At 58.7% G+C, this 14,529-nt stretch overlaps 2 protein-coding genes across 2 annotated transcripts in view; one reads left to right on the top strand and one right to left on the bottom strand.

Annotated features, from left to right (window-relative positions):
- Nucleotides 1-7,186, top strand: part of TUBGCP6 (tubulin gamma complex associated protein 6) — an 18,294-nt gene extending 11,108 nt beyond the window's left edge. Inside the window, 15 exon segments of the mRNA XM_021707573.1 lie at nucleotides 2,024-2,162; nucleotides 2,521-2,595; nucleotides 2,798-3,467; nucleotides 3,711-4,503; nucleotides 4,708-4,781; nucleotides 5,010-5,068; nucleotides 5,226-5,385; nucleotides 5,465-5,633; nucleotides 5,723-5,864; nucleotides 5,970-6,056; nucleotides 6,058-6,165; nucleotides 6,241-6,373; nucleotides 6,458-6,671; nucleotides 6,751-6,950; nucleotides 7,051-7,186. Coding sequence (XP_021563248.1) covers nucleotides 2,024-2,162; nucleotides 2,521-2,595; nucleotides 2,798-3,467; nucleotides 3,711-4,503; nucleotides 4,708-4,781; nucleotides 5,010-5,068; nucleotides 5,226-5,385; nucleotides 5,465-5,633; nucleotides 5,723-5,864; nucleotides 5,970-6,056; nucleotides 6,058-6,165; nucleotides 6,241-6,373; nucleotides 6,458-6,671; nucleotides 6,751-6,950; nucleotides 7,051-7,142 — 3,115 coding nt within the window. The 3' untranslated portion in view covers nucleotides 7,143-7,186.
- A 56-nt stretch (nucleotides 7,187-7,242) lies between these two features.
- Nucleotides 7,243-14,529, bottom strand: part of SELENOO (selenoprotein O) — a 12,369-nt gene continuing 5,082 nt past the window's right edge. Inside the window, exons 4-9 of the mRNA XM_021707574.1 lie at nucleotides 13,267-13,397; nucleotides 12,509-12,789; nucleotides 9,233-9,383; nucleotides 8,088-8,273; nucleotides 7,792-7,948; nucleotides 7,243-7,712 (exon numbers count right to left, since the gene is read on the bottom strand). Of these exons, the coding sequence (XP_021563249.1) occupies nucleotides 7,566-7,712; nucleotides 7,792-7,948; nucleotides 8,088-8,273; nucleotides 9,233-9,383; nucleotides 12,509-12,789; nucleotides 13,267-13,397 (1,053 nt within the window). The 3' untranslated portion in view covers nucleotides 7,243-7,565. The remainder of the gene's footprint in view (nucleotides 7,713-7,791; nucleotides 7,949-8,087; nucleotides 8,274-9,232; nucleotides 9,384-12,508; nucleotides 12,790-13,266; nucleotides 13,398-14,529) is intronic.

Below are 14,529 nucleotides of genomic sequence, written 5' to 3' on the forward strand. Positions count from 1 at the left end.
GAGGTCTCGCCAAGTTGCCCAGGCGGGTCTCAAACCCGTGGGCTCAGGCAATCCACTCACCTCAGCCTCCCAAAGCATGGGTTTACAGGTTGAGCCACCGAACCCGGCTACTTTTTTTTTTAGTTGGAGTTTCATTGTCACCCAGGCTGGAGTGCAGGGGCACACTCACAGCCACCCCAGCCTTGACCTGCTGGGCTCCGGGGATCCTTCTGCCTCAGCCTTCCAAGTAGCCAGAACTGCAGGAGCACACTACCATGCCCAGCTAAGTTTTGATTTATTGTAGAGATGAAATCTCGCCAAGTTGCCCGGGCTGGTATCGAACCCATGGGCTCAGGCAATCCATTCGCCTCGGCCTCCCAAAGTGCTGGGATTACAGGCTGAGCTACCCAGCCCAATCTTATTTTTTGATTTATTGTAGAGATGAGGTCTCACCAAGTTGCCCAGGCTGGTTTCAAACAGCTCTGGCAATCCTCTTGCATCAGCCTCCCAAAGTACTGAAATTACAGACTTGAGTCACAGCATCCAGCTGATTGGTTGTACTTTTTTTTTTTTTTTGAGTTGGAGTCTCACTTTTGTTGCAGCCTCGACCTGCTGGGCTCAGGTGATCCTTCCGCCTCAGCCTTCCAAGTAGCTAGAACTACAGATGCATGCCACCACACCCACTAGATTGTACTTTTTAACCTGAAAAGTGTCAAGCATATATTAAGATAGATCAGTGTACCAAGTCCGGAACGCCCACTGGATTTGGTCAGTGGTTATGCCATCTTGCCACATTAAGACATTGTGTGCTGTCCTCAGTGTCTTATAGCTGGTTTGCATGGATTAGAATCCAAGCAGGGTCCACATGCTACATGCATCTGGCATCCTGTCCCTATCTTAATTCTAAACAGCTCTTGCTCCTATTAATTAATTTTTTTTTAAATGAGTTTGGGTTTTGCTTTGTTGCCCAGGCTGGAGTGCATTGACACAATCATGGCTCACTGCAGCTTTGAACTCCTGGGCTCAGGTGGTCCTCCTGCGTTCTAGGACTACAGATGCATGCTACTATGTCTGGCTAATTATTTGATATATTTTGTGGAGATGAGGTCTTGCTATGTTGCCAAGGTTGGTCTCGAACTCCTGGGCTCAAGTGATCTTCCCCCCTTGGCTTCCTAAAGTGTTGGGATTTCAGGCATGAGCCAGTGTGCCAGGCTGCTGTTACTTATCTTTGAAGTGTTACTGGCCTGACAGAGAGGTGGGGCATTTGCCCAGCACTGAGCCCATGAGTCTATCTTCTTGTGTCAGTAGCTTGTCCCGTGAGCCGGGAACAAAGCTGGAGCCTTGAAGGGGCTGTTCACATCTTAGAGAAAGCTCCTCATGGGAGGGGCTGGCCACTTGCCACTCAGTGTCACGGGTGCTTAGTTGTCCCTCCCTTAGATTCCATTCATGGAGCCAGGCAGGGATGTGCAGTAGGCATGTGTGCCTGTGTGTGTACACGTGTCTGGGTGTGTGCTCATGCATGTGGGTAGGTGTTGTCCTATTCACACTTGGAGAGGACAAGGCACAGAGCTGACGTTTCTGGCCTGCAGTGGCCAAACTGGGGATGCCAGTCCAGGCCTGAGCCCAGCGACTTGCAGGAGAGGCTTCCAGGCATTGGGAGTGATGGGTGAGCTTTGACTTTGGCACATACAACACTGGCGTTGGGCCTGCTTCATGTACTTTTAACTTCAGCCTTCAGCTCTTTGGGGTTTGCATCTGCAGAGCAGGAAGCTGCCTTGCTTCCTAGCAGGGCTGGGGCCCTCAGCTCCCTGTCCAGCCCCGGGGTTCAGGCTGTGTAGGATGTCATCCTCAACAACACTGCTAAGCCCCAGTCCTCCGCCTGCCAAGGTCTCCGGGTCCGGAGGTGGAGTGGCCTGTCTGCGGGTGCCCCTGCAGGTGCTGTGAGGGCCTAGAGGCACCAGCTGGGGGCTGGGGAAGATGGAGGCAGTACGCACCGGATGGGGCGGTGGCGCTCGTGACCTGTCCTCTCTGGGTGTGGCTGCAGGCAAGCGCTGGTCGACCATTACAGCCAGCTGTCTGCAGAGGCAGCTCGCCGGGAGCAGAGGGCTCTGTGGAGACTCCAGAGGCACCGGCTGGAGAGCGCACGGCTTCGCTTCCTCCTGGAAGATCAGAAGCGCATTCAGGTCTCATGGGAGTGCTTCCCCGGGCTTCTGGGTCCCTGAGTCCCTGAAATGACGCACAGACCCATGTGGCTCTGTGGGAGAGGGTTGGTGGTGCCCCAGCATGGGGGCGTGGCATCTCTCCATTTATGCCACCAAGTTACATGTGGGCAGTGAAGGGCTTGTGGTTGCCCAGGGCTTTCTGCAGCCCCGGCTCCCAGAGTCCTGCACAAGCCTCATCTTGTCCAGTGTGTGTGGCAGCTATGGGTGGCAGGGCCTGTGACTTCTGTTGCAGAGGGCTGCCATGTGGGGATTGCTGGGCGCCAGCTCGGCCAGACACCCCACACAGCTGCTGCTCTTGTCTTGCTGCCGCGACTTCCAGAGGATGCTAAGAGACTCGTCTGTGGCACACACGCCCCAGGAGATCCTGGATGTCCCCTCAAGTGCACACGCCCAGGTGAGGAGTCAGGGCTGGGTCCAGGGCGCTGGGGCTCTGACCAGCTCTGAGAAGGGTGTGCTGGGCTTGGCCATGTCCCCGTCCCCATAGTCCTCAGCACTTGGCAAGTGTCGCTCAAGATTGCAGACCTGACTTACGGGACAGGGTTAGCTGTCAGAGGGAACATGAAATCAACCTGGGTCTAATGGCACTTGTGCTTCAGGTCATGTGTCTAGGCCCTGAGCACCCAGAGGGAGGCCGAGGCTGTGATTCTGAGCCTTCACAGCAACATGTGGATGCCTGGGATGGCCTGGCCACACCGATGCCGCTGCCCCTGGAGTCTCCAGCAGTCGAGACCGGTGACCCAGGGCCCCAGCAGGCAGAGGGCACTGGGCCGTTCTCGGCTGGCCTTAGCATTGGAGACTTCCTTCCCGTGGGCCTGGGGGCTGAGCAATCTGCGCAGACCAGCACGGTCCCTCTCCTGGAGGAGGCTCTGCAGACCATCAGCACTGACCTATCCCTCTTAGCTCCTGGGGAGGCCCCTGCAGCCACCAGCATTTGGTCTTCCAGGCCACAGGAGTATGACTTCAGTACTGTCTTGAGGCCCACTGTGGCTGCCTCACTGACACCAGGGCTCCTCCAGGCTGTAGAGGACAACTTGGGCAGCTCAGGGCACCAGCTGTCAGGCGACAATCACAGGAAGCTGGACACACATGTCCCTGCTACACAGGTGGCTCTGCTTCATGCACATGCACCTGGGCATGTCACCTCCCCAGAGGGGTACTGCCAGCCCACAGAGCAGCTCTTAGGGCATGTGTCAGGGGATGGGGTTCCCACAGGGGGCCATGCTTCTGGAATGCTTCCCACCCAGCCACAGTGGAACATCCATGGGCATGTGTCAGAGACCAGTATCAATGTGGGGGAGAGTGTGTCAGATATGACTGTCACTCAGCCACAGTCAGGCATCCTTACACACGTGTCAGATGCCAGCATCAGGGTTGGGGAGAACATGTCAGATGTGACTTCTGCCCGGCCACGGTGGAATATCCATGGACATGTGTCGGATGCCAGCATCAAGGTTGGGGACAATGTGTCAGTCTTGGCTCCCACTCTGCCACTGTCAAGTAGCTACGGACATGTGTCAGAAGCCAACATCAGAGTTGGGGAGAATGTGTCAGACGTGGCTTCTGCCCGGCCACGGTGGAACATCCACGGACATGTGTCAGATGCCAGTATCAGGGTTGGGAAGAATGTACCAGATGTGACTTCTGCCCTGCCACAGCCAAACATCCATGGACACGTGTCAGATGCCAGCATCAGAGTTGGGGAGAATGTATCAGACGTGGCTCCCACTCTGCCACGGTCAAACATTCATGGACTTGTGTCAGATGCCAACATCAGAGTTGGGGAGAATGTGTCAGACGCGACTTCTACCCGGCCGCGGTGGAACATCTGTGGACATGTGTCAGATGCCAGCATCAAGTTTGGGGAGAATGTGTCAGACGTGGCTCCTACTCAGCTACGACCAAACATCCACGGACATGTGTCAGATGCCAGCATCAGTATGGGGAAGAATGTGTCAGATGTGGCTTCTATCCAGCCACGGTGGAACATTCATGGACACGTGTCAGATGCCAGCATCAAAGTCGGGGAAAATGTATCAGATGTGGCTCCCACTCTGCCACGGTCAAACATTCATGGACATGTGTCAGACGCCAACATCAGAGTTGGGGAGAACGTGTCAGATGTGGCTTCTACCCGGCCACGGTGGAACATTCATGGACACGTGTCAGATGCTAGCATCAAGGTTGGGGAGAATGTGACAGACGTGGCTTCTACCCAGCCACAGTGGGATGGACACAGATACTGGTCAGATGCCAGCATCAGCATGGAAGAGAATGTATCAGATGTGGCTTCTACCCTGCCACGGTGGGATGCCCACAGACACCTCTCTCAGTCCCACGTGATGCTGGGGTCATTGTTACCTGAGGCTGTGCCCAACATACCCAGGGTCCAAGAGGATTCCCCTGGCCACGCGTCTCAGTCAGACCTCGGCCTTGGTGCACGGAGCCCCACCCTGGGACATGGGCCACCCTCCCCTGCAGAAGTGGTGCCCTCCGCCTGCTCCCCCAGCCTGGAAGACAAGGAGGAGAGCAGCCTTCAGACCACGCCCTCTGCTGCAGGAGACAGTGTCCCTGAGGAGCCAGGTCGGACGGGTTAGTGGGTGGTCACGAGTGGTCACGAGTGGTGTCACAGGGCCTAGAGAGCCCAGGGGGAGGAGGTGGCAGGTGTGACGCTGCCCATGAGGCTCCTTGTCCTCCAGTCGAGACCTGAGTGCTGTCCTGGGGACCTGGGAGGTGCTGCCCGAGCCAGGCCCCGGCCCCTCAGCAGGTGCTTGCCCTGACCCTCCCGACCCCCCCTTCCTGCGTGCCCAGGCCGGCGGCGGAGTGGACACCCTCAGGAGCCTTCTCCCAGTTGGCCTCAGAACTCACAGGTCTGGAGGACGTGGGGGCCGGGTCATGGGCAGCGGGGAGGGCGCTCCCTCTGGCCAGCACACCGGGTTCCATGGGGGCTGCCCTTGCCTCCAACACAAGGGGGGTTGGCAGCTGCGTTGGGTGGGGCGCGACGCTAGGAGGCCGGCATCTTGCTAGGAGGACACAGCGGCCGGGAGCAGCCCAGGCCCCGGTGTAGAGGCAGTGGAGGCGGCTGAGCCCCCGGCCCAGGCCCAGCATGGCGCGGAGCCGGCCTCCCTGGCGGGCCTGGCGGCACGGTACCATCTGGAGCAGTATCCGGACAACTACGAGGCCATGTGTGAGTGGTGGCCCGCGGGGAAGGCCGGCTCCTTGGGTCCCGTGAATCCGGCACAATCGCCTTGGGTCTCGCCCTGCAGCAGAGCCTCCGGCCGCGCACCTTCTGCGCCACGTGCTCCCGCGGGCCTCCGCCTTCCCAGTGGACCCCCAGGTGCAGCCAGCTGCCGACGGGAGTGCAGTGCAGCTGAGCGAGCTGCTGACGCTGCCCGTCCTCATGAAGCGTTCAGTCACTGCCCCGCTGGCCGCCCAGTGAGCACCGCGCCCGCCCTGCCCCTTCCCCGCTGTGCATGCCACGCCCCGGCCAGTGCCTGACGCCCGTCTGCCCCACCCACCCGCAGCATCTCGCTGGTGAACAAGGCCGCCGTGGACTACTACTTCGTGGAGCTGCAGCTCGAGGCGCACTGTGAGGCGCTGCGGCACTTCCTGCTGATGGAGGACGGCGAGTTCGCCCAGTCGCTCAGTGACCTGCTCTTCGAGAAGGTGACCGCGCGGCTGGGGGTGGGGGGCAGGTGGCGGAGGGCGCGGCCCCCGGACCGGGAGGGGCTGGGCTGGCCGGGTCAGATGCCCTGCCCTCTCCTGCTGCAGCTCGGGGCTGGGCAGACGCCGGGAGAGCTGCTCAGCCCGCTGGCGCTCAACTCGGTGCTGAGCAAGGCCCTGCAGTGCAGCCTGCACGGGGGACACACCGCACGCTGCCAACCTCTCCTTCGCCCTCAAGTACCTGCCCGAGGCGTTTGCCCCCAACGCCCCCGACGCGCTGAGCTGCCTGGAGCTCAGGTATAAGGTCAGCAGCAGCCCTGGTCACCTGCGGGGTGCGGCGGGGACACTGTGGGGCTGCGCTGAGCCGGGCTCCCCACAGGTCGACTGGCCGCTCAACGTCGTCATCACTGACAGCTGCCTGAGCAAGTACAACGGCATCTTCTCCTTCCTGCTGCAGCTGAAACTCGTGACCTGGACGCTCAAGGACGTCTGCTTCCACCTCAAGCGCACAGGTGGGGCCTGCCGGGCCGTGCCGCCCCAGCCCTAGGCAGCCCGCCCGAGGCTGGGCTGCCACTTACCTTCCACTCTCTGCCCAGCCCTGCTGAGCCGCATGGCCAGCTCCGTGCAGTTCCGCCAGCTGCAGCTGTTCAAGCACGAGATGCAGCACTTCGTGAAGGTCATCCAGGGCTACATCGCCAGCCAGATCCTGCACGTCACCTGGTGCGAGTTCAGGGCCAGGCTGGCCGCAGCCGCGGACCTCGAGGATATCCAGCGCGCCCACGCCGAGTACTTGCACAAGGCTGTCTTCAGGTGAGGGGGGCCCTGGACGCCACAGCGCCTGATGTGCCCTGTGGCCAGGCACAGCCCACCCACAGCACGCGTCTTGCAGGGGCCTGCTGACGGAGAAGGCGGCGCCGGTCATGAACATCATCCACAGTGTCTTCAGCCTGGTGCTCAAGTTCCGCAGCCAGCTCATCTCGCAGGCTTGGGGCCCTGCGGATGGGCCGCGGGGCGCCGAGCACCCCAACTTTGCCCTCATGCAGCAGTCCTACAACACCTTTAGATACTACTCCCACTTCCTCTTCAAAGGTGAGGCCCAGCCCTGAAGGGCAGGATGTGGGGGTGGGGCGTGAGCACACGGGAGGGCTCTGACCCCAGCGGCCGCGTCTGAGCTGCCTGCTCTCCCCAGTGGTGACCAAGCTGGTGAACCGCGGTTACCAGCCCCACCTGGAGGACTTCCTGCTGCGCATCAACTTCAACAACTACTACCAGGACGCCTGAAGGCTCGCCTGTGGAACCTCTCAATAAAGGCGTCCTTGTTTCCATTCGGCCTCTCTCTCAGGTGGGGCACGGTGGGAGGGAGGAGGGACCACACAAGGCAGCGGGAAGAAGCTGCTGGTTTATTGAGGCGCTGGGGAGACACGCTTGTAGGGGCCAGGATGCCCCCAGGCATGGCCCTGTGGGGAGCTGAGCGCTGGGCTGTGCACTAGACTGGGTTGTGTCGCTGAGCCGGTGTCAGACAGAGACAGGTCAGGTCCTGACTGGGTGTCTCTGCCGTCATGGAGAGACGAGCGTGTGGGCCCGCTGCGCCGCCACACGTGGCAGGGGGAGCCCCTGCTGGGTGCGGAGGGCGGCTGGCCCCATCTCAACAACTCAGCAGCACTGGGGGGCCTCAGACTCCAGGCTGGGGAGTGCCCGAGGCCACTACGAGGATCATGTCACACACAGCTCAGCCGCCCAGAGTGGGGGCTTGCTGCTGTACGTGTGCTCCCCGCTGGTCGCCTCCGGCTCTGCGGCGGTCCCCTCCTCGCTGTGGTAAGGGGTCTCCAGCAACTTCAGCACACGCCGCACCTGGAGAAGCGCAAGGGTGGGGGTTGGGGGATCAGAAGCCACCCTCCCTCTCAGGGACCATGGGGTAGGTGGCGCTCACCTCTGAGAAGTCTCCGTGCTCAGCCGCCTCGATGGCGTTCTGCGCGATGTAGTTCCTCAGGACATACTTTGGGTTGGTGGCACGCATCACACGTGTGTGCTCGGCCTGCCAGGTGGTGGTATCCTCAACACCTTCCCTGTCCTTGTCCAGCCGGGCTCTGGAACCACATCCGGGCTGGTCTTTCGCCACATGGCAGGCAGCCCACGACAACCCCCCTGAAGTTGCATGCGGCCACCTCACCTGGTGGCCGCAGCAGTGAGGTGTCGGCAACTCGAACTACTGGGTGCAGGGCTCACCTGTACTCCTGGAGCCAGTCCACCCAGTGGGCCCGGTTTCTGCTTTGCAGCTCGGCCACACTCAGCTGCTCCAGCCGGGACTGCTGCTCTACCCGCTCCAGCTCCCGGGTGATGTTGGCCCGTGAGCCAATAAGTGCAAACAGCTGTGGGTTTGACTGCGCCAACATCAGCATCATCGAGAGCTGCCTGCGGGAGAGGAGCACCAGGAGGCAGTGGCTGAGACCCTGCAGGCAGTCCCGGTCTTGTTCCGTGTGCAAGAGCACAGGCGCCCACCCTGCTGCTGGCCCGGCCTGCTCTGCCCTCCAGCCTTGAGCTCCATGGGGGAGTGAGCCCATGGGTCCCAGAGAGGCTGAGGGTGGGGCCTGCAGAACCACTGACCCCCGAGTTTAGTGCCTGTGGGTTGCCACAGCCGCCAGTACTTCCCGCAGTGATGGCAGGGCCAAACCCATTTCTGGAGAGGCTGCATGGGCAGTGACCACCCTTCCTCAGTTGAGGGGGCTTCATGCTCAGCAGGCCCTGCTGGCCTGTTTTTCAAGTCAAAAGCCACATCCCATCGTGAAAATGTGCAGCACTGAAGACACGGCAGGCTCTTTCCGCTGGGAGGTGGTGTGGAAAGCACGATCTGCCAGGAGTCTGGGCCCATCTTCCCTGGTGAGCGGAGACCATTGTCTGCCAGCCCGTGCTGCCTAGCCCCCAGACATGTCAGCATGGCCCCAGCACTGCCCCAGACCCCACCCACAGGGTCTGTTAGCACTCCTCCAACTTTTTCCTGGGTCCTCTGCTTCTGAATCTTCCTCCCCTTTTTTTTGAGTTGTAGTCTCACTGTGTCGCCCAGGCTGGAGTGCATGAGCACTCTCAACGGCCACCCCAGCATCAACCCACTGGGCTCCGGCGATCCTTCCCTCAGCCTTCCAAGTAGCCAGAACTACAGGCGTGTGCTACCACGCCTGGCCCATTTAAAAAATTTTATTGTAGATACGAGGGCTTGCCAAGTTGCCTGGGCTGGTCTCGAACCGTGGGCTCAGGCAATCCACTCGTCTTGGCCTCCCAAAGTGCTGGGATAACAGACTGAGCCACCGAGTCCAGCCTGAGTCTTCCTCCCTTTCTGGAAACAAAGTCCAAGGAAGCAAGACCCAAGTACCCACCGGGGCTCCATCTGGGGTCGGAAGGTACGTCTTAGCTCCTCCAGGGAGGCGCACTGTGCAAGCAGCGTGGCCAGGAACTCCTCCAGGCCCAGCGATTCAGGCTCGACTGGGAAGGAACTCAGCAAGAAGAAGGTGTTCGTGAAGTCGGCACCTGGAACACAAGCTGCTCAGGGCGGGGCATCACAGCTCCAGCTTCCCTGCCGCAACACTGCACCATACCAGACAGACCCCAAGGCTTGCCCAGCACCTGTATCGAGGCCTGCTCAGCTCCTGACCCCTCCATGGCCCCATTCCCCAGCCTCCACCTGTCTCTCAGCTTGGCCACCATTCTCTGAACCTGCCAGTCAAATGTAAATGGGTGTAAAATGGGTGGAGGCACTGCAAAGGCACTGAGGCTGGCACCTGGCCCTGTGGCTGTGGTCACAATCACTGCCACACGCTCTGGGAGCTAGACTGCTGAGAAGCTGCTGTGACACACCCGGGCCCAACATGTGCCAGATGCCATGAGGTCCTTAGCCTGAGTCCTGGAAACAGTGACAACCATGGTAACCCCCAAGAAAACATCTGCCAAACAAACGAAAACGCGAAAGGAGTCAAAACTGTGTGTTACAAAAACCAACCAAACACGAGAGGCGGCAGTAACGGAGGAAACGAGGAACAAGGAAGCATGCGCAAGACACACGAAACTGTTGAGAGACGTGCCGCAAGCAAACAACCGAAGGGAGAAGCAGCAGCTCCACAGTCACAGTCGGAGACTGCAAGACGCCACTCTGGACGGAGGGTCTCCCCAGATCAGTGAGGAAGGAGAGGGCCTCAACAGCAGCAGGAATAAAACAGGCCTAAGACATACACGAGGGGACCCCAGAAACATGGAGTTTGCCAAAAACGTGCATTCTTACATGTTAAAACTTGAGTCACCTTCAGAATACTCTCTGTCTGATGCAGTGCACCTATTAGGATGCTTTTCCACTGCTCAGAACCATTTTTGAATGCATCAGTTTGGACACCTTTTAGTGCTTCTGATGTTTTCTGTTTCACCTCTTCTACATCAGTAAAACGTTTCCCTTTGAGGATTTCTTTCATATGGGGAAACAAAAGTCGCCTGGGGTGAGAGCAGGTGAATAGGGAGGCTGGGGCATGGGGGTTATGCTGTTTGGGGGTGAAAAAGTGCTGAACACTCACTGCCATGTGGGCAGGTGTACTTGTAAAACATCACCCATCGTGAAATGGACAAACACGCTGAAAGAATAAAAAACTTAGGCCAAATGCAGTCTTTCACGACCATGCTAGCGAGTCCACTGGTGCTGACGGCTTCTGGAATGCTTACCTAGCAGGGAGGTCTCTACTACAAGGGGCCTGTCATCCAAAAACTAGTTCTGGGTATTTCTGGGTCTCCCCGCCAATAGAATACCCAACACAAGCAGAATACACCACCTTCTCAAATGCACAAAGGCCACTCTCTAGGACAGACCATAACATTAAGCCACAAAACAAGTCTTAATACGTTTAAAAAGACTGAAATCCAACCACAATGGAGTGAAACTAAAAATCACTTACAATTTTGTAAATTTAAAAAAGCAGAACACACGAAAACTTATGGGATACAGCAAAAGCAGTGATCAGAAGAAAATGTACAGCTGTAAACGCCTACATTAAAAAATAAATCACTAACTTCTAACCTTATACCTAAGGAATTGAGAAAAACAAAGGCTGAGCATGGTGGTGTGTACCTATAGTCCCAGCACTTTGGGAAGGTGAGGCAAGAGGACCACTTGAGCCCAGGAGTTGGAAGCTACCGTGAACTAGGATTGTGTCACTGCACTCCAGCCTGGGCAGTAGAGGGGACACTGTCTTCAAAAAAATAAGAGCAAAAGTAGGACCAAAGTTAACAAAAGGGAAGGAAATGCTAAGGATTGGAGGGAGACAAATGAAAGAACAGACTGGTGAAAGAGAGGGCAGCTAAATTCAAATGAGTGAGGACATTGTTGCTGAGTATACCAATAAGGGATCACACGAGAGGACTGAAAGAAACACTACATGACTCCACTCACATGAAGTGTCGAGCAGTCAAATTCACAGAATCAAAGTGAGGAATGGTAGTTACCAGGGGCTGCAGGGAGGGGAAACGGGGAATTACCGATCAACATGAAGTTTCAATCAAGCAAGATGAATAAGCTCTAGAGACCTACTGTGCAACATTGTACCTATGGCCAGCAACGTGTGTCCACTTATTGCACACTTAAAAATGTTAAGTATTCTTACCAGCCTGTCATCCCAGTACTTTGGGGGGTAGAGACAAGAGGATTCCCTGAGCCCAGGGATTTGAGACCAGCCTGGGCAACTTGGTGAGACCTCATCTCTACATCCAAAAATTAGCCAGGCGTAGTGGTTCCAGCTACTTGCAAGGCTGAGGCGAAAGGATCGCCTGAGCCCAGCAAGTCAAGGCTTGCGGTGGCCATGAGCGTGTCACTGCACTCTGGCCTGGGTGGACAGAGTGGGACTCCAACTCAAAACAAAAGAAAAACATTTTGAAAGAAAATAGAAGAGAAAGGAATATCTAACTCATGCTCAAGGTCAACACTGCCTTGATATTAAAGCCAAACAGACACTCCAAGAAAAAAGAAAAAACTACAGGCCAATCTCCTACATGAATACAGACATAGAAGTCCTCCCAGTAAGAGCAAAATTCGACATGTTAGAAGGATTATACCTCACATTCAAAGGACCAGGCAGCATTTCTCCCTAGATTGCAAGGAGTTGCGAAGGAAGGAATAAAACCACATGGCCGACTCTTGCAGGTGAAAGCATTTGACCAAATCCAACAGCCTTTCCTGGTAAAGTCACCCAGACTAGAGGAAAACTTTGCTGTGGTAAGCGCCTACACAGAGCAGCTCGCAGCTGACACCATCCTCAGTGGCAACCCACAGACGAGGGGCAGGACGAGGGTGCCCACTCCTGCTGCTTCTGTTCACACACCGCAGAGGTTCAAGTTGGAGCTGTTAAGGCACATATCTGACCGAGAACCCTGCTGTGTGGCCCAAAGGACTGGGAATGGACCCGGACACCTGCACACTCGTTTGCATAGTGGCACTGTAGGCAGGAGCGAGGAAGAGCAGCCAGGTGTACGAGGACGGCGTGTGGAGAAGGCACATGGCGGCAAGAGTAAAGACAGCCCAGGGTGCGAGGAGAGCGTACGATTAAGACACGTGGCGGCAAGGACACAGCCATACAGTGCACAGTCCGGAGCATGCTGTGGTGCATGCCTGGGTCACCCACCAGTCCGGTGCATGGTCTCCAGGAGTCTGGCCGCCAGTGCTGCGTCCTCATCCAGCTCCAGGTGCACGAGGCCCAGTTTCCGGCGCATCTTCTGCAGGTAGTGTCTCTGGAACTCGGTGTCGAACTCCTCGACCAGGATGGCCTCGCCCAGCTTCAGGGGCAGCTCTGGCTCCAGGGCCTCGGCCAGCTTCTGCAGGTTCCACCTGCACACCTCCGGTTGCTTGCTGTACGCGTAGCGCCCAGTGTTGTCGGACGAGTTGCACACGTGGTCAGGGTCGTACCTGTCGCACAGCGAGGGCACCGGCTGCTGAGGGACAGGAAGGGACGAGGCCGGGCCCCCTGGAGGGGAGGCCCAAAGGCAGAGCCTGTGCGGCCACCGCCTGCCTGTCCTGTCCCGACAGTCTCAGGACAAGGATTCTGAGTGCCCTTGATCTCCTTCCCACCCCAGCCACCAGCCCATCAGCGCTATCGGGAGCTGCCTGGGCGCTGCCCTCGGGGCCCAGACTGTTGCCCTGCTTCCTCCTCGCCACTTGCTCCCGTCCCCACCCTACAATCCCATTGCTTTTCTTATTCCTTTGAAAAGCTTGTCACATTTACATTGGGGGCCGTGCACCAACGTGAGTGACCGGATAGCCAGCCTTTCCACGGCCCTCCTCCCTGCCACCCCGGCACCCTGGGCATCTCTGCCCTGGGGCCCATTCCTGGGTGAGTAGCGGGTTGCTGGCAGCCTCTCACCTGTGCCCCCTGGGTCTGCTCACCTGTCCAGGAAGCCGAAAGGCCCATAGTCAATGGTGAGCCCCACGATGCTCATGTTGTCGGTATTGAGCACGCCATGGCAGAAGCCCACGCACTGCCACTCGGCCACCAGCCGGGCTGTGCGCCGTGTCACCTGTGGCGGGACAGGTGCTGGGACTTGCTCCTCTGGGCCCGATCAGACCCATGGCCCCACCCCAGGGTGAGACCAGCCCTGCCGGTCTTCCCCCCCCCGAAACCTGCCATGCTTCTGTGGGCGGTTCTCGCTCGGGCGATTTCTGGGGGTGTGTCCCGGTGTCCCTCATAATCTCAACCACAGGGGGACACTTGCAAGTATTTAGAAGGAGGAAGAGGGTCCCGAGAGCGCTGGTACATGTGGGCTTTAATCCTCACTCACACCGTATCTTCTGGCTTTAGTCAGGGACCCCAATATTTCCAAGACTCGGAGCAACAGGAAGCCAAACCCTGCCCTCGGTGCAGGCCACTGCTCTGGGCCCCACCAAGGCCAGGTCCAGCCACCGGCCTCGATCCCCTTACCTGCCCGGACGCAGGCCCCCCAAGCCCAGCACCGGGCAGTCTTGAGACCCGCCTTGACAGGGAGTCTGGGAGCCTGAGACACAGGGCTGCCCTGAGGGCCCCCCACACACCTGCCTCTTGCCAGGCCCGGGTGCTCCCAGGAACCAACAGGCATGCTGCCTCCAGCCTCACCATCAGGACTGAGGCCCAGGGGGGAATAACCACCTGCCCTGGTCACCCGCTTGTCCCTGCACTGTCAGCACCCTAGGGCATGGCCTGGGGGGGACAAGGGGCGGCCCGGTGCCCCTTCCGCCACCTGGCAGCTCTGCAGCCCGGAGCTGCATGGCAGCGTGGGGCTCCCTCTGACCCCAGCCACGGCTGCTCCCCCGAGGTCCGGCTGCAGACCCCGTGCCCTGCCCTCCCAGGTTGCCTCGCCTGACCCTTCTTCCTGCCCCCAAGTCCAGCCAGGCAAGGCCCCGGTGCCCCACTGCTCTCTGGACGTCCCATGACAGGGACGATGCCGTCAGAGTGTGTGGGATGTGTGCTGCTGGGGAGGTATGTCAGACGGTTCTGTGGGTGGACCCACACCCGAGCCGAGACACCAGTGGTGGCTGGGGGTATGTGGGGCTGGGCCCCTCCCTGTGAGCGCGACAGGGACCCGCCCAGGGACCCAGGGCCCGCCCTTCCCTCCAACACGCCCCTGCTGGCTGAGGCCCGCGTGGCCCCCCACAGGTGGCGGCAGGAGGGCAGAC

The sequence above is a fragment of the Carlito syrichta genome, unplaced genomic scaffold (assembly GCF_000164805.1).
Source record: "Carlito syrichta isolate Samal-C Ts95f unplaced genomic scaffold, Tarsius_syrichta-2.0.1 Scaffold120501, whole genome shotgun sequence".
NCBI lineage: Eukaryota > Metazoa > Chordata > Mammalia > Primates > Tarsiidae > Carlito > Carlito syrichta.